The 23135-nt window shown below is 41.4% G+C and overlaps 1 protein-coding gene across 1 annotated transcript in view; it reads left to right on the top strand.

Annotated features, from left to right (window-relative positions):
- Positions 1 to 3771: 3771 nt before the first annotated feature.
- PRSS12 (serine protease 12) overlaps positions 3772 to 23135 on the top strand; it is a 75465-nt gene continuing 56101 nt past the window's right edge. The window contains exons 1-3 of the mRNA XM_045880525.3: positions 3772 to 4578; positions 19035 to 19173; positions 21681 to 21859. Coding sequence (XP_045736481.2) covers positions 3930 to 4578; positions 19035 to 19173; positions 21681 to 21859 — 967 coding nt within the window. The 5' untranslated portion in view covers positions 3772 to 3929. The remainder of the gene's footprint in view (positions 4579 to 19034; positions 19174 to 21680; positions 21860 to 23135) is intronic.

Below are 23135 nucleotides of genomic sequence, written 5' to 3'. Positions count from 1 at the left end.
GACTGAGCATTGCTTTGATTCCAAGGCTGAAGGAACTATTTTTTTTTTTAGATATATATAAAATATGTTATATATTTTCCTCATCTATTAGTATGTATTATTTGAGTAATACTGAAAGTGAATACTGAAAGTAATACTGAAAGTAATACTGAAAATATGTTATATATTTTCCTCATCTATTAGTATGTATTATTTGAGTAATACTGAAAGTGAATTAGTTTCCATATAAGGATTACACCAAGATTAGGTAAATTTTTAAAAATAAAAATTTGGGGATGCCTGGCTGGATCAGTTGGTAGAGCATGTGACTCTTAATCTCTGGGTCGTGAGTTTGAGCCCCATGTTGGAGGTAAAGATTACTTAAAAATAAAATCTTTAAAAAAAAATCAAAATTTTAGAAAGGTATTTTGTTCTGTTTTATAAAATTCAATTTTAAACAATAAAAAATGGAGCTCAAATGACTTAAGCAGAACTTGTCTTTTGCTCTTGAACACTACATACAAGGTCAACAGTCCGTATGTATGGTCTGGTTCCGTGTTGTTAAATGTAGGGCTGCTGTTGTAGTCATGGGTCCTCAGACATCTTCATGGCTGATGGCTGGCAGAGAAGAGTGTGACCATCATGGGCAGAGGAGTAAACTTTACCTCCACTGCCAGAGACTTCCTGCTGACAGCACACATCTGCCTTTGAATCGCTGTATCATTCATTTAGCAATTCATCACATGTATTCTGGACCTTTTCCTTTACTTTCTTAAACTTTTAGTAAATATTATTCTTTTGTTGTATTCCCCTGCTCTAACAGCCTGATCATGCCTTATCGTTTCAAATCTCTCATGGTGCCCACAAAGGCTTTCATAGGATTCGATTTTTTTTCCTTTTATGTGAAGGAGCAGTGCTCAGTGTTCTTATAGCAAATTGTTTGCGCTTGGAATTGTACAAGTCAATGCTGATTTTATGCCATATGTTCAAAAACTCTTCGCTTCTCCAAATATAGGCAATACCCAAATTGCAAATGGAACTTGTCCAAAAATTATTTTGTATACCGGTTTTTGGAACTCTGTAAAAATAATATGCATATTGGTTGTATTTCCAAACAGGACAACACAAGAGCTATTCAACCCATCATGGATGTGAAATAAAATCATCTCCTAAACAACCATAAAACCAAATGTTTATACATACATAAAACATAGTTGTCTTGGGAAATGCAGATATGCAGATATGTATGTACCCCACCCCTACACCCAAGACTGCCCCCCCCGGCTGTGATATCAACCCGCAGACGCCCCTCTTCACTTTTTCTAGGTTTTAGGCTATGAGGCTGTGGGTAGTTAAGCTCTTGGGACTGAAATCAGTGAGGTTGCACGATGGAATCTGGAGGTCGCAGAGCTGACAAAGGGTATTATGGGGACCTCCTGGGGCTTTCTAAGTGTTGTGGTGGGGAAATGCCCGCAAGGTGTCAAATATTTGTTTCTTTCAGTTCTTTTCCCCGCTCCTTTGTTGCTGCTGAAGGGATTGCAAGGCAGAAAAAAAATCAGCAGTGGAGTTTTTGCAGTTGTAACAAGATGGAATTGCCTCCCCCTTTCCTGTGGCTTTGATATCTATGATAGAGGGTGAGAGAATCTGAGGAAGGATCTGCGGCTAGCGGCTAGGTAGTGCCTAATCCAGGCAGAAGGAGAGAATTTCTCCTTACAAACACCCCTCCTCCCCACAAAACACACACTGTGATGTGGTGGTGGGAGAAGAAATGCACTTCAGGGATTGGATCCCGACTGGATATCCTAAACGTCTGCATGTTGGTAGCAGCAAGGAGGCATGAAAGAAGAGAGGGAAGGAAAATATTAGCAGAGGAGGGAAGTGATATGTAAAGGACAGGTCTGTTTAGGTCATACTTTGCCTGTAAAAGAGAGGACAAAACCTAAACTGAGTCCTCTAAATTCATAGTCCAATTACATAAATGCCATTTTATTTCCTAGGAAAGATGTTTTAAAACCTACATGATTAAATCCAGATGTGGAATTTTCCGTGGGTAACTCCACTTTGTCTGTGTCAGCTTTATAATCTGTTAAATGTAAGTAGACCTTGGATTTACTCTCTTCTCTCTCATGATTTCCCTCTCTTCAAGATACATAGCTGTGTGGGAACTAGGCTTGCTGGCAGAACCCCACGAAATGTGAGGACAGTCGGTGGAGTGAGCCATGCAGGGGAAGGAGGGCAGCAGGATCTGAGCAAGGCAGCCAGAATCCAAGGCAGAAGGTGGAGAAACAGGTGGACAACTCGTATTAGAACTGTCACCTATTATATCAAGAATCTGTGATTGGTGAACTCTAAAATAAGTAAATCAACCTCTCTTCCACAAGTACCCTTTTAATTATGCTTTTGGAGCCAGAAAAATATTAGTAAAAAAAAAAAAAGACAAAACTCAAAATGGTGCATACAAGCATCTTGAATAAAAACATCTTGAATAAAGATTTGACAAACACACCTTGGGATTCCTAATATTTTTTTGCCCAATTCATTCTGAAATAAAATCAATTATTTAATTAAATAGGAGTGGGGAAAATCAATAAAATGATTCACGAAAGTTAAACTAAAATGGATTATTTGAGCTAGGTTAGAGACTTAAATCAGTTTCTAATTGAAACCTAGGTTTTAACAATAAATGTTTAAGTTATGCTCAGGTTTTCTTTGGGATACATTAAATTATGGGACAGTAGTCCTCTCTCACACTTAAAAATGATTACCAGAAAGTAAATATTACCATCTCTTTGGTCTTCCTTTTCCTTGTTTAACTTCAGTGGCATGGTCAGGAACCACAGAAAGGAGAAATCCTAAAATATCCAACTCCAGTGATTTTTTAAAAATTCGAAGCCAGCTTTTTGGGGGATGGGGAGTGGAGCTGTTGCAAGGCTCTACTAAGGTAAGGTCAAGCCAACAGGGTGGCTTTAAAATTACCAGCAGTGAGTCCACTTTGGAGAGGCAAATGTGTAGGCTTAACTCAAGTCTGTTGCCCTGCAAAAACGAGGCAGGTGTTAGAGGGATGGACTTTTTGGATAGGATGGAGACCCGGACGGATGAAGTCTTCTCTGGTCAGAAAGGAAATTTGATATTAAGAGGGCCTCACTGAATCCCAGTAATAACCAGACAACTGGTGTTGTCCAGCGCACCCGGTGGAAAGTGGGAGGCAGGAAGTAGAAAGGCTCAAGCTCCTTTCCCTGGGTCAGTTCAGGAATTTAATTTCAGCAAATGTTTATTGGAGCCTAATAAGTGTTGGGCACAGTGTTAAGCTCTGGGATATAAAGCTAAATGAAACGTGGTCTTGTCCTTGAGGAGCTCACACTTCAGTAAAATGGCTTCAACATTCCTCATGTGCTTTGTTAACTCTTATCCTGGGACTTGTCAGGGGAGCGTTGTAACTAATCCATCCACGCTTCCGAAGTTTTCAAAACCAAGAAAACGAGACGCGGCGCGGGGGTGGAGGAGAGATGGCTGCAGGAACTGGTGCCAAGCTTGGGAGCCGCCAGACTCGGGGCTCTGATGGTGTTGCCTTCTGGCAAGGAGCAGCCAAGACCTTCCCCCGCACTGGCATCCTCGAGCTTGGCTGGGGCACAGGGAGGCTGCGGCGGTGCCAGCAGCTGGTCTGGCCCGGACGGTGACAGCCGGGAGCCCGCTAGTAGGTCCCGCCGAGGTCCCGCTCCGGGACGAGACTGCGCGCCCCGCGCCCGCAGCCAGGGGGCAGAGTTCCCGGGCTCGTGCCACCGCTGGCTACCTGGGGCTCAGTCCCCACCACTCCCCGCCGAGTCCGCGCCTTCTCTTTGCGAGTCCTCTCCACCATCCGGGGCTCGGCAGAGCTCAAGATTTCACCGCCGGCGACCGCTTCCGAGGGGCAGGAGCGGAGGCGCAGCGCGCGACCCGCGGCGGGAGGCGAGATGGGGAGGGGAGGGCGATCCGCGCGCGGGGGCGCGGGAGGGGACTCGAGTGGGGGATTCGAGGGACGCTGCAGCCCCGCCCCCGCCCTCTCCTCTCCTCCTCTTCAGAACCAGAGAGCATGGACCAAACCCTGCCGCTCTGGCACCATGACGCTCGCCCGCTTCGTGGTGGCTCTGGTTTTAGGGGCGCTCCCCGAAGTGATCGGCTTTGATCTAGTCGTCAGTCATCCCCTCCACCACCGCTATCGCCATTCGCTCCTTCGAGGGCCCCGGCACCCTTATTACCTTCCCACCCAGCAGCGGCAACAGAGGGCGCCTCCGCCGCCCCCTCTCCCGCGCGTCCCGCGTCCCCCGCAGGCGCTGCATGCCCAGCGCCTGCACGCCCTCCACGCCGGGCGCACGCCGGGGCCGCACCACCGGGACTGCCCCGCCGGCGAGCCCTGGGTCAACGTGACGGACTTCGGCGCCCCTTGTCTGCGCTGGGCAGAGGTGCCACCCTTCCTCGAGCGGTCGCCCCCGGCGAGCTGGGCTCAGCTGCGAGGGCAGCGCCACAACTTCTGTCGGAGCCCCGACGGCGCGGGCCGACCCTGGTGCTTCTATGGGCACGCCCACGGCAAGGTGGACTGGGGCTACTGCGACTGCAGACACGGTGAGTGGTCCCGGGGCAGCGGCGGCAGCTCGGGACTGGCGGGGAGCCAGCCTGGCTCGCCCAGGGCTTTAGATGTGCCTTGAAGAAAGGGGCTGCTAGTGTGGGGTTTTGGGTTTGCATTGCCGGGTGTGATGGTTGGCTGCCGCCGAGTTACCAGCAAAGTACATTGGTACGGTGACTTTAAATTAGCGAGGCGTGCTTTGTGTGGGAAAGTTGTGAGGATAGTTTTTGTGCAAGGTGCTGCGCCCTGGGTTCGTGGATATGGCCACTGGCCACTGCTGTGTGTGTGTGTGTGTGTGTGTGTACACGCATGCTCGTCGGGTGGATGTGTGTGCGTTGGGTGGATACGTGTTCTTTGGGTCAGTTTGCCTTGAGGGTGTTGCCATCTTTACACGAAAGAGGCAAAGTAAAGGAGGAGATAAAGTTTCTAATTACGTTATGGAAAGAGAATGTTAAATCTAATATGACAACCAATAATAACCTTACCTCCTCCCCATAGATCCCTATTTGGAAGAATGTGATACATTTTTTGCCTTCACTCTCACCACTGACCTATGTTTGAAAAAATATGGCAAAATTTCCTGGTCAGAATACAACTTGTCAAAATGATGTTCACTTTCTGGGGCACAATTTGGTAAATATTATCAGTGAGTGAAGAGAAAAGAAAGGAAAAAGAGATAGTAACTATCTTAGGGAAAAAGCAACTTGATATAGTCAAATGCAGTTTTCAAGGATGCCATTTTTTAGCTGTATGTGTTCTTTGTGGGCAATTGGGATTAGTTGGTGACATCAAGAGATAAAGTTGGTAAGATGTTTTGGTTTTATAGTACAATGAAAACATATTAGTAGGTTTAATGTAAGTAAATGATCTGCCTTTGAACAGTGCTTCACTTTGAGTCGTTGGGGTTTTGTTTAACATTAGGGCTTCCCCCCCCACACACACACCCCTTCTTTAATAGCTGGGAAGAAAAACTTTTTGTCCTTCAAAGTTTGAATTTTCCTTCAAACATCTTGTTGGCAGCTCTCCATCTAAGCTATGGGGCAGGGGTTTCATGAATTGGGATTCTGAAATATGTTGTACTTTATACCTTTTGGAGGTAATTTGGAGGTTGGCTTTGAGTTAAAGGAAAGTGATAGGAAGGTTAAGATCAATTATTCTTCATCCTGGAGAATGAAGTCATTGCTATACTCGTGTTTCATGGACAGAATGCCAATGTGGCTATAAAAAAAATTGAGGTGATATCAGGCAAAGAGCTCTAGCAGTGTCTCATTATTTACTGTAAGAGATTATCTGTTGTAAAATATCATGTTCAGCAAACATTGGCATTTTTTTTCACTTTCCTGTTACTGTAATAAATTTCTTATTTTTAAATGTATATTTAGGATATGTATATGTAAATATACTGAAAAAAATGGAATTCAAAGTTAAAACACTATAGTGATAAATTGCTCTCTTTCTGACACATAACTCCTTTAACTTCATATTGCAAATGAAGAGAGTCGGTTGTTCTTTGTTTTCCCCCTTGTGTTGAAGAGAAATTTAAATCTAACAGCAGCACAGACTCTTTGTGATGTTTTTATGTTCATAGCTAATTCTCACCAGACAGAATCCCAAACACTGCATAATCGTTGTGTGTGCAGTAGTTCCTGGGGCAAAGTGATTGAACACAAGAGAAACAAAAGAAACCACCCAAGATGGGAGATAAATGTCCCCCCCCCGCCCCAGAACAGGAAAACAATTGGCTGGCTATGTAATCATTAATTACTTCCCCAGACCCAGTCTTGATAACCAGAACTTCCCATCCTTTCATTTACTCACGTTCTGATTAGGCACGATCCATTCCTTTGAAATGACTGGCATGTTCTGAACATACTTACGGCTTTCTGGCCTTGGTCCTACATTTCACTGAGGAGGGTAAACAAAGCTATCATGGAGTAGTGAAAAGAATATGGAATTATGCTTTAGAAAATACTGGTGTCCGTTTTGGCTCTGGCAGTAGCTATGTAGTGTTGGGTAAGACTCTGAACTCCCAGAGCTTTGGTTTCCTTATCTGCAGAAAAGCAGTTTTTGAGTAGATTAATTCAAAGAACTTTTCCAGCTCTGAGCATGTACCAAAATAACCTAGCCTGATAATACCTAGGATTCACTGAACATTCACTCTGTGTTGGATGCTGAGCTAAGCATTTTATATATTAGTTTTCTCATTTAATTCTCATAACAACATTAAAAGGTGAATTGTGCAAGACTGTTGAATCTCAGATCTGTACCTCTGAAACAAATAATGCAATATATGTTGAGAAAAAAAAAAAAAGAAGAAGAAGGTAGCGGGAGGGGAAGAATGAAGCGGGGGAAATCGGAGGGGTAGACGAACCATGAGAGACCATGGACTCTGAAAAACAAACAGGGTTCTAGAGGGGAGGGGGGTGGGAGGAGGGTTAGCCTGGTGGTGGGTATTGAGGAGGGCACATTCTGCATGGAGCACTGGGTGTTATGCACAAACAATGAATCATGGAACACTTCATCTAAAACTAATGATGTAATGTATGGGGATTAACATAAGAATAAAAAAAAGGTAGTGTACATTTTCATGTCACAACTCATTTTGCTCTAATTCTTTAATTATATAAACATGGAGAAATATATGTGCTCTCTGATGATCCTATTTTTGTAGCTTAAGGACTAGTCTTAAAAGAGGAAAGGAATTATGTTTGGTCCAATGCACATGATCTCCTGTGTCTTAGGATTTAGAAATATCTAGTTTTTTTTTTTCTTTACAAAAAACAACTAGACAAAAGGAAAGAAAATTTATAGTAGTGAGATCCCTCCTTTAAGAAATAAACTGGCGGCCAGAGTCACGTATCTAGTTACAATGAGAGAAATGAAGAAGTTGGTGTCTTTAAGGTCTAAGCCTAGTTGAAGGGGCGCTGAGGGGATCTCAGATAAGCGAAGGCAAGGTGTGGACACTCCAGTGGCTCAATGTCTGAGAGTGAGAAAGATGCCTGGGCTCTAATTGTATGAAACCGTGAATTAGTAATAGTCATTTGGAGGGTTGGAATTAACCCTAAATCAGCCCAGGGAGTTTGTTCTCATAATGAGCACCTAGGAACTTCTTAAAATGCAGATGCCTAGGCTCTAGCCTTCAGAAGCCCTGATTAAGTAATCATTAGATCTATCTCAGGAATGTGCATTTCTGACGAGCAGTCAAGGTGATTTGGATGCTGAAGACCCTTTGTCACACTTGGGAAAACCATGGGAGGGCATCAGAACCCATCTAGAATGTATAATGGTGGGTGATTAGGTAGACTGAGTCCACCATCTGTGACTTAATTCTGCTAGGTGTAGGATCAAGAAGAAGGCATGCCAATCTATGGTTAACTTTTTGTGTCATTCTAGGAAATGGCACCACTGTTTTTCATTTGACTGGTGTGGGATAATAATAACCTAGTTCACCAGAGTATGATTATTAACTGCACGTGAGCTAGGTTATTTTTTATGTTTCTACAGAAAGAATTAACACGCAAATGATTCTTCCCCCCTACCCCCCGCATACCCTGCAGTAATTTAGAGCTTCCCGACTAGGAAGGGAAAATCACTTTCCAGTCACTGGTTGGCATGGCAGGTGGGACAACTTGACGCTGTGCTAACTACTCTCCATTACAAGCAGCCGAGCGGAACTCAGCCATCGGTGACTGATGACTGATGGGTAAAACAGGTACAATAAGAGATGATAATGCTCTAATGATGGAGATGTCACCAGAAGGAATGATTCCTAGACCTGACTTTTTGTCATGTCATCACGGTAAGCTGTTCATATGCATGTACCCTCTGCAATCTCCTGATTCAAACAGAGATAGCAGACTTGTGGGACAATTGTTTACAGGCTGTACTCTTTGAAGTCCATCTGGTGTTTGAAGTGAATGTTAATTAAAAAGTTGGCTGAAAACTGTCCCTTTAAAAAAAAATGCTGCATTCTTGATTCTGTGTAGCAGGTTCTCAGAAACATTAGCAATACCAGATTTGATATATTTCCTGGCTGGATTTTAAATTTTGAGCTCAATCTGCTCTTCAGGATAAGGCAGATGTAAAATACTTTGATTTGAGGCATTGTCTGACTCTTTACTAGTTTGAGGACGTGTTTTTAAGATGAAAATAAGATATCTAGTTACTGTTGCCTTTTTAAAAATGTTTTATTTATTTATTTGAGAGAGAGAGAGAGAGGATGAGTGGGAGGTGCAGAGGGAAAGAGGAGAGAGAATCTCAAGCATGTGAACTGGGAGCCAGATACAGGGCTCGATCTCATGACCCTAACATCATGACCTGAGCCAAAGTCAAGCAAGAGTCCAGTGTTTAACTGACTGAGCCACCCAGGTGCCCCTAGATTCTATTGCCTTTTGTGAGTGATTATCTGTGAGTGTAAATAGATATGTGGCCATTGTCTTTGGGGGTGTGTGTGTGTGTTAAGGTAATCTTTGTAAAAGTGATTTGGTTCATAGGTGCCTGGGTGGCTCACTGGGTTAAGTGTCTGCCTTCAACTCAGGTCATGATCTCAAAGTCCTGGGTTGGAGCCCCACTCTGAGCCCTAGTCCTGCTCCTTGCTCAGCAGGGAGTCTGCTTCTCCCCTCCCCCCACTGGCCCTCCCCCTGCTCCTGCTTTCTCTTTCTCAAATAAATAAATAAAATCTTTAAAAAGAAAAAAAAATGATTTGGTTCGTAATTGTGGAGGCAAACCTAAATATACAGCAATAAGATACTACGCAGAGGTTCCGTTCATTTGATGGATACTACGGAGCTACTAAAGTGATAATTATAAAGATTATATATAAAAAATGGAAAAATGCTTATGATAATGTTAAAGGGAAAAGATAGATACCAAATTTATATACATTATGATTGTGAAAATAAAGATGCCTTTGGAAGAGGAAAAAAATTGTAATTACATACTTGGGTATGAGTGTGGCTTGGATCAGTTAAGGTGGTTTTGATGGCAAAGACTAGAAAACCCAATTCAAAACAACTGAAGCAATAAGGAGATTTGTTGTTCATATTACAAGAAGTTGGGCTCCAACATGGTACAAATGTTTCTCGGCTATTCTTTTGGCTCCTCTGTTCTCTAAATGTGGCTTATTCCGGGCTTCCCACTGAGACAGGATAGCCTGCAGAAGAAAGAAAGGGCCCCTCCTCATGTAGGTCACATAGAAAGCAAGGAAACCTTCGAGAATTTCACCCCCCCCCCCCCCCGACACTTGCTCCTGCATTTCATTGGCCAAGACTGGATCACATGTTCCTCTGGCACTCTCTGGAAAGGAAAATTCGATTAACACAATTGGGTAGTTTAATCAGGATTAATCTCGGAACAACTATGGGCTCTCCTGCAGGAGGAAGTGAGGTTGTTGTTGAGGAGAACCAACAGGGTCTGCTAAGAGATATGGTTGGAGTTTGTCCTTGCATTTGGGAAATTTAATGCGATGAAAAATAGTGGCAAGTAGGGGCGCCTGGGTGGCTCAGTTGGTTGAGCCGCTGCCTTCGGCTCAGGTCATATTCCCAGGGTACTGGGATTGAGCCCCGCATCGGGCTCCCTGCTCAGCAAGAGCCTGCCTCTCCCTCGCCCTCTGCCTAGTTGTGCTCTCTCTGTCAAATAAATAAAAATTAAAAAATCTTTAAAAAAATCGTAGTAAGTAATTTTAAAAAATTGTTCTGTGAAATGCTACATTTACTTTTCGGCTGAATCTAGATGAATCACATTTAGCCCCTGATTTGATTGAAAAAGCATGTTTTCTTGTTTTAAGATGCTATTTGCAGGTCTGGCAAATTTATGTCTGAAGTAAATAATTTCATAATTGTTAAGAATATGGAAGTTAGCTCAGTTGTGAGGTAAACACTTTAATTCTAATTTTGAAGCTTCCCCCATCCCTGAATTAACTCATAAAGCAGGTAGTCCTCTGAAATCTCTTCCTTTAGTCTGCATCTTAAACAGGCATTAAGTTGTGCACTATGCGGACAATTGATTGAGATTGCCTTCCATGTGGTTGGCACCCTGTTCAGGAAATGGTTTTTTTTGCCTCTTGCGCATCTTACTTTTCCAGGGCAGTCTCCCCCCTCTCCACTCCCCTTTCGTCCTGCAAGTCAGTCCAACAATATTAGTAAAAATTTTATTGTATGCAAAGCACTAAAATAATGAGAGTTTTCCCCCACTACAAGACACAACCTCAATACTTTTTATTAGGATCACCAGGGGGACACAAAGGGTGGAAAATGCTGGTTCTTAGAACAAGGCAAGGATAGATTTCATTAAACATTTTCTGAGTTCACACTAGGAGCAGCAATTACAAAGATGAATAAGAAATCACCTGTGTCCTCTGGTTGAGGACACCCACTCTCTGATTGAGATGTCAGAAGAATACTAAGCATTTTCATTACCTTTCCTGTGATCCCTACTCTAGGAGACAGGTAAGAGGATTACTATCAGGAGTAGTTTAATTTCATCACTCAGAGCTGAACAATGAAATGTTAATACCCATACCATTTGCTTATGTGTGAATAGTTCAGAGACACACAATTGGTGAAGTTTTCTGCTAGGGTTATATGCATGTGTTGTTAGTATTCCATCATTACACCATGGAGAGAGTCTTCTTTTGCATAATACTGTATAACGTTTTAACGTTTAATACTGTATAACGTTTGATAAAATTTATAAATTTCCAATAATCTCAATGTAAATGGGTAGAATTGCTTTTAAGTATACTCTCTCAGGGCGCCTGGGTGGCTCAGATGGTTAAGTGTTCAGCTCAGGTCATGATCCCAGGACTCTGGGATCAAGCCCCCCATCTTGTTCCTTGCTCAGCGGGGAGCCTGCTTCTCCCTCTCCTTCTCCTGCTCCCCCTTCTTGTGCTCTCTCATTCTGTCAAATAAATAAATAAAATCTTAAAAAAAAAAAAGATACTCTCTCATTGTTTAGATACTCTCTCATTTTGACCAGTTGAGATTTTTTTTTTCTCAGCACTGAAGGTATCTACATGAATAATAAATGAACAACTAATATGAATTATGGATGTGAACTAATGGAGGCAGATATAGTTCAGTTGGAACTCAATCCGAGGGAATGTTTCATATGTTAAAAGATGATTTGATTTCATTTTGACGTGGCATGATTTGAATAAAATCTGTTTCACAATGCTAAAGCCAGTTTTGGTTATGGGTAAATATAATCATAGAAAAACATCAAAATTAAACTAGCCTCCTGTACTGTACTTGAAAAATTCAACTAACAACCTCCCAATTCAGTTGTTTTCAGGCAATGTGAATTTTTTCTGTATTTTATAATTAAAATAGGACATGATCATTTAGTGTATTTTCCCAGTGTTGCATTTAATATAAGACATAGGATTATGTTTAATTCATTTGTGAAATATGTGTACTAAATTGTCCAATATGTAATGGGCTTTTTTCTTTGGAATAGTTCATACATTGAAATTCCTCTATCCCTTTCAGCTTTAAGTATACTTTTTGTCCGAGATCGGAACGATAGCTTGATGTCACCAGCATTCATTCTTTCTGGTTCCACCAAAACAATAGCAATGACTAAAATTAATTATTTTGTGCTTCTGTGAAGATCAGTAATAGATGAGAAAGGATTGTATGATAACAGTAATTTTATTTTACTCATTTATCAAATTGTGATTTTAAAAGATTTAAAAAATATATTTTTAATTCTATTCAGAAAACACTACTTCTTCCTTTTTGCTTGTTTTTCTTTCAAACAAGTGACTGCTGTTCTATAAATACATGTTAATTAATGAAATAGGCATACCTTTTCATTTGGTTTATTTTGGAATGAGCTGGATTCACAGACTAAAGACAGCTGACTCACCTGATTCCCTTCCTAGTATTTCTTTTAGTCTCCTTGAAGAATGGAGTATGAAAAGGATGGTTTCGCTAGCTGTCCAAGGACGGGTAATACTATCATGGCTCTATTAGTTTGCTAGGGCTGCTGGAACGAGTACCGCAACTGAGTGGCTTAAACAACAGAAACATACAGGTTCACGATTCTGGAGGCTGAAAGTCCAAGGTCAAGGTGTCAGCAGGGCAGCCCTTCCTCTGAAGATATCAGGGAAGGATCTGTTCATGGGATCTCTTAGCTTCTGGTAGTTCCATGGCTGTGGGAAGTAACCCCAATCTTCAGATGGTGTTCTTCCTCTGTGTGGGCCTCTGTGTCTAAATTTCTCCTTTTTATAAGAACATAGTCATCCTGGATTAGAGCCCACCCTAATGACTTCATGTTAACTTGGTCATCTGCAAAGACCTTGTTTCTAAATAAGGTCACATGCATAGGTAGTGGGGGTTAGCACTTCCAACATTTTGGTGGGGGAGGAATAGAATTCATCACATCATAATAGCCTTACAAACTGACAAACCAATGAGACTTATTTAGGGAATTTTAATCTAGCTAGCTGTTTTCTGGAAGATTTCCTTGTCTCCACTGAGACTGATAAAATGGTTAAAGAGAATCCTTTTTTAATGTCTTTCCATTTGGGGAATTCTTGGGTTTTTTTATTTTTATTTTTTTTAATTTTAAGTAACCCTTCTGCCACACATGGGGTTCAAACTCATGACGCTGAGATCAAGAGTCACATGCTGTGCTGATGGAGCCAACCAGGCGCCCGGGGAATTCCTGTTTTTTAGCAAAATTGCCCATAAAACAAATTTGAGTAACATGCATCTTTTACGTTCCCTTTCTTTTATAAAACTAGAGGTATGACTACGGAGAAGAAAAATAATAGTAAACTAAAATGACAAGTTCAACAGTTTTGGCGGGGAATTAAGATAGTAGAATTCTGAGCATTGTTGCACATTGACACATTTTTGCCTTTAGGTAATTGTAATACCAACAGGCAGTTGACTTTTTTTGGTGGTCGGGGTGGGGGGTGACAATCTATTTCAAGAAACCTGGAGAGTCCTCTCCATGACAGCTTTACAGTTCCAGACTTTCTTCTGGAAAGTTTTGTTTTATAATTAAATGCCTGTTTTAGTTGACCTAAAGCCTCTATTTGAGACTTCAAATTTTAAATTATAATTATTTACACATTTTACAAATAGAAACATTTGGAATAGAATAGTTTCCATCAAATTGGCACCTGAGAGACTTTAAGACAGTGCAGCCCATGTAGTCCAGAGACATTAGCTGAGACTGTGAGGATCATTGCAAAGTGCGTGGCTGGAGTAGGAGAGTGTGAGGGAAGGAAGAGGGATCAATTTTTTTTTTTTAAAGATTTTATTTATTTATTTGACAGAGAGAGACACAGCGAGAGAGAGGGAACATAAGCAGGGGGAGTGGGAGAGGGAGAAGCAGGCTTCCCGCTGAGCAGGGAGCCCGATGCGGGGCTCAATCCCAGGACCCTGGGACCATGACCCGAGCTGAAGGCAGCCGCTTAACGACTGAGGCACCCAGGCGCCCCGGGGGATCAATTTTTGATAATAAAAGAGTTTTACTATTACTTTAGCAATATAAATGAGTTTACCAGGCTTTGACCTTTTGTGGAGTGCTTCATTGTTTCATCCTATTCTTTTTTAATTGAGTTAAGGGTATTTCCCTCCCTTCACTTTGTAATTGTGCACCTATAAATTTGTGCAAATGTATAGTGCTCCTACAAATTTGTACAGCCCATGGGACTCCTCCACTGGAGGGTCAGACTCAAATGTAGATCACAGAATAGTCCCTTCTCTCCTGTTTGCAGGGTGTAAAACCTCTTCAGGCTGTCTTACCCTTCTGCCTGGCTATTTAGTTCCATAAAATGGTAGATTAGTTGCAATATTTCAAATAGAATATTTCACATAGAATGGTGAAAGCCATGTGACATAATGCATAAAGTGCATCATGCAAAGAACATAAATGCATACACACAAAAAAGACATAAAATGCAAAGACATTGCAGGGTCTTTGCTCGGGTTCAGAGATGGGACCATAGCAAGGACAGGAATATAGGAGATAACTTAGAGACAGAGGAACAGTGGGAAGGGTGGGAAACTAGGAAATAGGTGGTCATGGCAGTTGATTTGGTCCAAATCTTCCTCATCCATAAGTTGAGGGAAATGAGTTACAGTTTTTAAGATTTTGACCATCTTGACCATTCTAAGAAAATAAATGAAGCAAGAGCAAAGTAAAACCAAAAACAAATAAAAACTGCTACGTATCTTAAATGTAGTGTAAATTGTGTGTTCAAACTTTTACTATTTTGGAGCATGTTATTCTGATATTTTTTAAAGTGCTCTTTCAAATAATTATTTGAAGAATTATGCACTTCCTAGAATTATCTCCCATTAAGAACTACTCACTCTGAGTCCAAAGTAGATAATTTCTCAGAATATGTTAGAAATTTTTATGACCTTATGAAAAGGTCATAAACTAGGTGGGGGTGGAGAGTGGAGCACTACTAGGAAGATGTGTGAGTTGGGGATGTTGGTGATGGAATGGATTCTGACAGAGAATTCATTAGTCATTGACATGCAAATTGACTTTCCAGAATTGTAAATATTTGTATTCATTTGTTAAGGGAAAATTGGATGAGCACTCCACATTTCTTGCCTGATAGCAGAAGCAGCTAAATGAATCCAAGCTTTCAGAGCATGTTTGGAGAATCTGAGAAATGATGGTGGAGTTGATAATTCACCTGGAAGCTATTTCCAGCTCTGTCATTGCCATTATCATGATGCAAGCGTAGTAATTATACTTTATGCAGAGTTTTCTATGTCTTATCTCCAAATGCCTTAATCATTTAGATTTTATGCAAGCATCATTTCTTCTTGATAGCTTTTTGGTGATCTAGGCAGTATTTTGCATTTTATTATGATTTTTTAACATACATAAGTAGTGTTCTAGTTTGTTTCATTACTAGAACTTTCTTCCAACCCTTTGACATGAGTAATTTGGAGAAGGGGGATTAATAAAGAGATAATAGATTAATTTATTTTTTTAAAAGATTTTATTTATTTATTTGACAGAGAGAGAGAGACAGCGAGAGAGGGAACACAAGCAGGGAGAGTGGGAGAGGGAGAAGCAGGCTCCCCGCAGAGCAGGGAGCCTGATGTGGGGCTCGATTCCAGGACTCTGGGATCACGACCAGAGCCAAAGGCAGACACCCAATGACTGAACTACCCAGGCACCCCTAGATTAATTTAAATATCATTTCAAGTAATGTTTGTTTGAGGTGAACAAATTAATTTTTTGAGTTGAAATAAAATGCTGGCATTTGTGATATTCATGATATTATGTAGGTTTCTATAGAAGAGATTTTGTGGTTAAAAAATCATTGAAGTTCAGTTAAACTCTTCAGACCTGTTTCTTTAAAAATGTTTTTGCAGGGGTGCCTGGGTGGCTTAGTCGGTTGGGCGTCTGCCTTTGGCTCAGATCATGATCCCAGGGTCCTGGGATTGAGCCCTGTGTCAGGGTCCCTGCTCAGTGGAGAGCCTGTTTCTCTCTCTCCCTCTACTGCTCCCCCTGCTTGTGTGCTCTCTCTCTCTCGCTCTCTCTCTCTCTGTAAAATAGATAAATAAAATCTTTTTTAAAAGTTTTGCAGTTCACGATTTTCATTGAGCTAAACAGGGCTTCCTCTTGCTTAGTCTGAATTAAAGAGGTTTGGAGAGTATGAATGACTTTGAGATTTACCTGCTATGTGAATGATCCATGCCCATGCTCTCTCCTAAATAATCAGGATTTGGCAGTATAATGTTTTGCCTCCATTTATTATTCTTTTCTTTGAATTAAATGACACTTTGTGTTTGTCTTGAGACAAACAATATGTGTTTCTTAAATAGTTACATTTCTAAATGATGATGACTTGGAAAATAATAGATGCCTAGGCCAGTGCAAGTGAAATGAATGGGTAATTTGTGAATCTAATATTTTGGAAAATTATTTTAAAGCCAGACTTTGAAATAACTGAAATATGCAAAATCTGATGGAATTTTTTGGTAGAACTTACTTTCTTAACTTCTTTACCTATGAAATGAAGGCCATCATAAGTGACTTTTAACAGAGTTTTGTGAAATTCTTCAGCTGTCCGAGTTTGCTTTGTCTCTGCTTCAGTGTCCTGCTTGTGGCCTCCCAGTAGACGCTCTGCAAACTGTACTAGTAAGAAGGGAAATGTAGGGCCTCAATCCGCCTGCACTTAAGGGATGTTATTCCCCTCTCCCTCGGGGGTGCTTGCATTTTAATTTTGACTCTTTTCAAGACTGAAAAGAAGGACTCAAATCATGGACCCAGGAGCAGCTAAGTGAGGATGATATGTAAGGGGAAGCGAATTTGCAGGGGCACTCAATTAAACCAAACAATTCTACTTGGTGGGAATTTTCCCAAGACTGACATTAGGCAATGTCATCAACACCAACACCTTTTTGAATTTATAGACATAATCTTTAGAATTTCATGACTACCGCTTGAGGTTAAAAAGAGAAAAAACATTTTGCTCTTTCGTGGTGAATAAATCAGCTGGAAGGAATGTGTAACACAGTCAATAACAGCTAATTTATAAGTAGAGCACTGAATTTTGTTTCTGTGCTTCTTATCTCTGACCTCAGATGAAGTGGAAGGTGATACATACATGATAAGAATTTTGCATGATATCATCTAATATTTGGATGTAATATCAGACATGAGTCACACTCTTGCACTTTTCCCCTTTTAAAATATAATTGATGATTACAGCTTTGTAATAGACCTTGAAGTCCAGAATTGTGATGCCGCCAGCTTTGCTTTTCTTTTTCAACATTCCTCTGGCTATTTGGGGTCTTTTCTGGTTCCATACAAATGTTAGGATTATTTGTTCCATCTCTTTGAAAAAAGTGGATGATATTTTGATAGGGATTGCATTAAATGCATAGATTGCTCTAGGTAGCATTGACATTTTCACAATATTTATTCTTCCAATCCATGAGCATGGAAGGTTTTTCCATTTCTTTGTGTCTTCCTTAATTTCTTTCATGAGTATTTTATAGTTTTCTGAGTACAGATTCTTTGCCTCTTTGGTTAGATTTATTCCTAGGTATCTTACGGTTTTGGGTGCAATTGTAAATGGGATCGACTCCTTAATTTCTCTTTCTTCTGTCTTGTTGTTGGTGTATAGAAATGTAACTGATTTCTGTGCATTGATTTTATATCCTGCCACTTTACTGAATTCCTGTATGAGTTCTAGCAGTTTTGGGGTGGAGTCTTTTGGGTTTTCCACATAACAAGTTAGGAAACAACAGATGTTGGCAAGGATGCGGAGAACGGGGAACCCTCCTACACTGTTGGTGGGAATGCAAGCTGGTGCAGCCACTCTGGAAAACAGTATGGAGGTTCCTCAAAAAGTTGAAAATAGAGCTACCGTATGACCCAGCAATTGCACTACTGGGTATATACCCCAAAGATACAAATGTAGTGATTTGAAGGGGTACGTGCACCCCAATGTCTATAGCAGCAATGTCCACAATAGCCAAACTATGGAAAGAGCCAAAATGTCCATCGATGAATGAATGGATAAAGAAGAGGTGGTATATATATACAATGGAATATTACGCAGCCATCAAAAAACCCCCGAAATCTTGCCATTTACAACGACGTGGATGGAACTGGAGGGTATTATGCTAAGTGAAATAAGTCAATCAGAGAAAGACATGTATCATATGATCTCACTGATATGAGGAATTCTTAATCTCAGGAAACAAACTGAGGGTTGCTGGAGTGGTGGGGGGTGGGAGGGATGGGGTGACTGGGTGATAGACATCCGGGAGGGTATGTGCTATGGTGAGTGCTGTGAATTGTGTAAGACTGTTGAATCACAGACCTGTACCTCTGAAACAAATAATGCATTATATGTTTAAAAAAAAAAAGAAGAAGAAGATAGCAGGAAGGGAAAAATGGAGGGGGGGAAGCAGAGGGGGAGACGAACGATGAGAGACTATGGACTCTGAGAAACAAACTGAGGGTTCTAGAGGGGAGGGGGGTGGGAGGATGGGTTAGCCTGGTGATGGGTATTAAAGAGGGCACGTTCTGCATGGAGCACTGGGTGTTATACGCAAACAATAAATCATGGAACACTACATCAAAAACTAATGATGTAATGTATGGTGATTAACATAACATAATAAAATAAAATTAAAAAGATAAAATAAAATATAATTGGACTTGCTGTTTGCTTAACTAAAAAAGAAGGCACAATTAGTGTGGACACCATGATGTTAATGACCAAAATCAAATCAAATCAAATCAAATCAAATCAAATCAAATCAAATCAAATCAAATCAAATCAAATCTGCGAAATCCTCATTTAAACAAAGAAGCACGTGCTGTCAACATGGAGGCCAAATCGTTCTGGCTGGATCTCTCACTGCTTATGTGGAAAAATCATGTCAAGTGAAGACAGGCTCAGTATGTTCAAATGGTTCTTTCTATTAAAGGGTTTTGGGATTCTTTTCTACTTCAGGGTCAGTGCGGCTTCGAGGTGGCAAACACGAGTTTGAAGGCACCGTGGAAATATATGCAAATGGAGCTTGGGGCACAGTGTGTGGCAGCCACTGGGATGATTCGGACGCCTCAGTCATTTGTCACCAGCTGCAGCTGGGGTGAGTTCGCCCATCCTTGCCCAAACCAGGCTGCTGATACCGGAGAGTAATGGCGGGCACCCGTCGCTGCAATGGAAAGATGTCACGCATCTTCCTTTCCCTGCCTCACCTCCCTCATTCTCACTTTTCACAAGAGTTATAAAGAAAGGACCCCACGAGGAAGGAATGCTGACCAGGAAATAAGCAAATGCTGAGTAGCCCGATGTTAAAAGCGTCCTTTGGTCTTTGTCTTTAAAAATCATCCTTTAGTCCTAGGAAGCCAGGAACGGGATTCTGAGGATTGTCCTTTCTCAGTAGCGTCATCTGCATCTCAGTGGCTACTTGTAGCCCTCCACAACTTCCACCTTTTTGTGCGGGAAGGAGGCGACGTTCACCCGCTCTCTCATGCCGAGATGGGAAAGGCGTGGTGTCCAGGCCTGGCGCTTCCGTGCTCGGGAGGCCCTGCTAGCGGGGGCGGCCCGCAGCTTCCCCGCAGCTCTGAGCGCTCTCTGTACACAGTCGGTGCTCGCTACTTGCCACCAGGCCCAGCGCCTTTAAGCCAAGTGCCAGGGGGCTTCACCGGGAGCGGAAGGCTCCATTTCGGAACAAAAGGTTTTGCTTCTGTGGTTGTTCTTACTGTTCTGTTTTTGTGTCTCATTTATTTGTTTTATTTTTTTGCAAGTGCACTTGCCAGATGTTTTCCTTGGCCTCTCTCACTAGAGATCTTTAGAAAGCATGGAAACTACCTCGTTATGAACAGGCAGTTCCAAAAGACTGAAAAAAGTTTTGCAGTTTACAGATATTTTGGATTAATAATCAGGGAGTGGTAATATCTAATAGGATGATAGAAACGAAAACGTTGGTCAACTGCAGTCAGATCAGTAAGAACTTTAATTTGTCTGCTTCCTCCTGTCTTCTTGTTAGGAAGGTGGGCAATAAATATTTAATAAAGACAAACCCTTCTGAAGGCTTAAGTTTTGTTCAGGCTTTTGATGCTGTTAGAGCAGCAAATAGGCTTAATGTACTTAATGAATTAACTAATTTTTAAAAGTGAGTGTTGGTGTAAGTCTGGATGAAAGAAGGAATAAGGCTATACAGCTTATAAAGTGTTATGGTGTTTGGGACTGTTAATTACTGATTTGATCAATGAATATTTTGTCTGGCAGATAGTCATTGGCAGGTGGATAGGACACAGAGAGTGTTGACTTGATGCTTTTTCTTTTGAGGGTCTTAATGTGTAACAAATTTGTAGACTGGTGTCAGTGTCTTCCTTAAAATACGCACTTATATGTGCGTTTATTACCCCTGAAAATCAGGGAAGAATACGATTTCCTATGAGACTCTGACATAAAAAACCAAAACACTATAGTGGAGATGTGAACTGCTAGTCTTTTGGTTGATGAAAGAATATAAACTATGATCCTGCAAACAGAAACTTCAGATAAACCGATCTGATTACTTATATCATCTCTTAGTGGATCCTTTTTTTTTTTTTTTAAAGTAATCTCTACACCCGGGCACCTGGGTGGCTCAGTCGGTTAAGCGACTGCCTTCGGCTCAGGTCATGATCCTGGAGTCCCGGGATCGAGTCCCGCATCGGGCTCCCTGCTCAGCAGGGAGTCTGCTTCTCCCTCTGGCCTTCCTCCCTCTCATGCTCTCTGTCTCTCTCTCTCAAATAAATAAATAAAATCTTTAAAAAAAAAAAAAAAGTAATCTCTACACCCAACGTGGGACTCAAAGTCCTGACCCAGAGATCAAGAGTCCCGGACCCTCTGACTGAGCCAGCCAGGCACCCCTCATTTTTATTTATTTTTATTTTTTAGTAGTCCATTAAAAAAAAAAGTATTATATAATTAGATCAGAGCAGCTCAGAATTATTGCTGTTAAGACATGTTCATATTTTAGATATATCCCAAATGTTTACTGTTTGGTTGATGGTGGAAGCTGTTGTATGGAGACAATTCTAGAGATTACCATGTTAATCAGATAAGCCTTTAATCTTTTTAAAACCACCAGCTTCTTTTTTAAATCTGTAGTATTTGCCCATATATATTTTTTTCCCCTAAAATCAGCCATAGGTAGGAAAGGCACATGCATACCATTAGTTATTTAAGATTGATTAAAAAGATTGCCGTAGGGGGCGCCTGGGTGGCTCGGTCGGTTAAGCGACTGCCTTCGGCTCAGGTCATGATCCCAGGGTCCTGGGATCGAGTCCCACATCGGGCTCCCTGCTCGGCAGGAAGCCTGCTTCTCCCTCTCCCACTCCCCCTGCTTGTGTTCCCTCTCTCGCTGTGTCTCTCTGTCAAATAAATAATAAAAATAAAATTAAAAAAAAAAGATTGCCGTAGGTAACCAATCCAAGTTCTGATCTGATGTTTTGATTTCCTTGAAACTTATGCATCCCGTTATATTTTTCTTTTCCTTCCACATCTGTCTTTATTGATTTTTTCCATTTTAAAAAGTCTAAATACTTTGACAAAAAATTCACCTATATTCGATAAACCTAACCTCGATCATTGTGTTTCCAGACGAAAAGGAGTCGCAAAACAAACCCCGCTTTCTGGACTGGGCCTTGTTCCCATTTATTGGAGTCATGTCCGTTGCCGAGGAGATGAAGAAAACATACTGCTTTGTGAAAAAGACGTCTGGCAGGGTGGGGCGTGTCCTCGGAAGATGGCGGCTGCTGTCACGTGTAGCTTTTCCCAGGGTAAAAACGTCTCTTTTACCTTTTCAACAAGATTCCAGATGATAAAATTGTCTTCATCAAATCATTTCCTCAAAGAGTTTAAATACAGACATTAAGTCTGAATCATCATATTATATAGTCAAATTGTCTTCAGTAGGAGTGCGTCTAACATTCTGAATTCCATTTAACTTTCAAATGATATCTCACTCTTAACGTGTTTTCTATTTTATCTAATTTGCTTACAGAAATATTGTATATTGTACATGAAACATATATTTTGCTAATGGAAGGTCATGATAGAGTCAAGATGGAAAATCATCTTGGAACCAAATATAAAACACAGCAACTATGACAAAATATTTTCACTTTATAGGATAGAATATGATTGTGGAACCAGTGTTCTCCTTTGAGTTGTCAATAGCACATTCCATAATATGGATAACTGCCTCGGATAAAAGCTCCTTCACAAGGGGCGCCTGGGTGGCTCAGTCCTTAAGCGTCTGCCTTCGGCTCAGGTCATGATCCCAGGATCCTGGGATCGAGTCCCGCATCGGGCTCCTTGCTCTGCAGAGAGCCTGCTTCTCCCTCTCCCTCTACCTGCTGCTCTGCTTACTTGTGCTCTCTCTCTACCTCTCTGTCAAATTAATAAATATAATCTTTAAAAAAAAAAGGGCTCCTTCCCAGCACTATATACTAGCCATGAGATGATGAACATGGTTCAGTAGACATATATGCGGACGTTTGTATGAACATGTGTGGAGAAGGGAACAGCTGCTTTTCCTGATGGCTGATGGGTTTTCTGGGGACCGTGGCATTGTGTGACCAGAACCTGAGACTATCACACTGTCACAGCGTCCCTTCTTGCATTCTCCTTGAAGATGGCAGCATGATCAGATTTCCTAGGTCTTAAAGAGCTAGCAGCCAGCCCAGGGCATTGGTTTCTGTTGGAGTGCAAGTATCAGGGGAGGAATGGAAACTCTCTCACCACAAAACATACAGAGACTCAACTTAGAGTGACTCCTGTGAATTGGCTGGAAGGACCAATGGAAAGATAGGGTGCAGGTATGTGCTTTGAGAACCACAGTTCTTTTTTGAGTGGGCCAAGCACATGTCAAATCTTGATGTTCTGTAAATTTTTCCTCTCCTGTCTTGGTTCTCCACTTTTGGATAATGCTACTTTGGGCAGTATATGTTTATGCATTATTGCTTCAAGGATGATGTGAATTGGGCTCAGTAACTCGTTACTTTTTGTAGACTGTTGCTTGTGCTCTATGTTCCACCTGATGGATACAATGTT

This window comes from Mirounga angustirostris, unplaced genomic scaffold, assembly GCF_029215605.1.
Source record: "Mirounga angustirostris isolate CCGP_5_RB_7025 unplaced genomic scaffold, mMirAng1.0.hap1 SCAF_2, whole genome shotgun sequence".
NCBI classification, from domain to species: domain Eukaryota; kingdom Metazoa; phylum Chordata; class Mammalia; order Carnivora; family Phocidae; genus Mirounga; species Mirounga angustirostris.
This window is presented reverse-complemented; position numbering and strand designations above follow the sequence as displayed.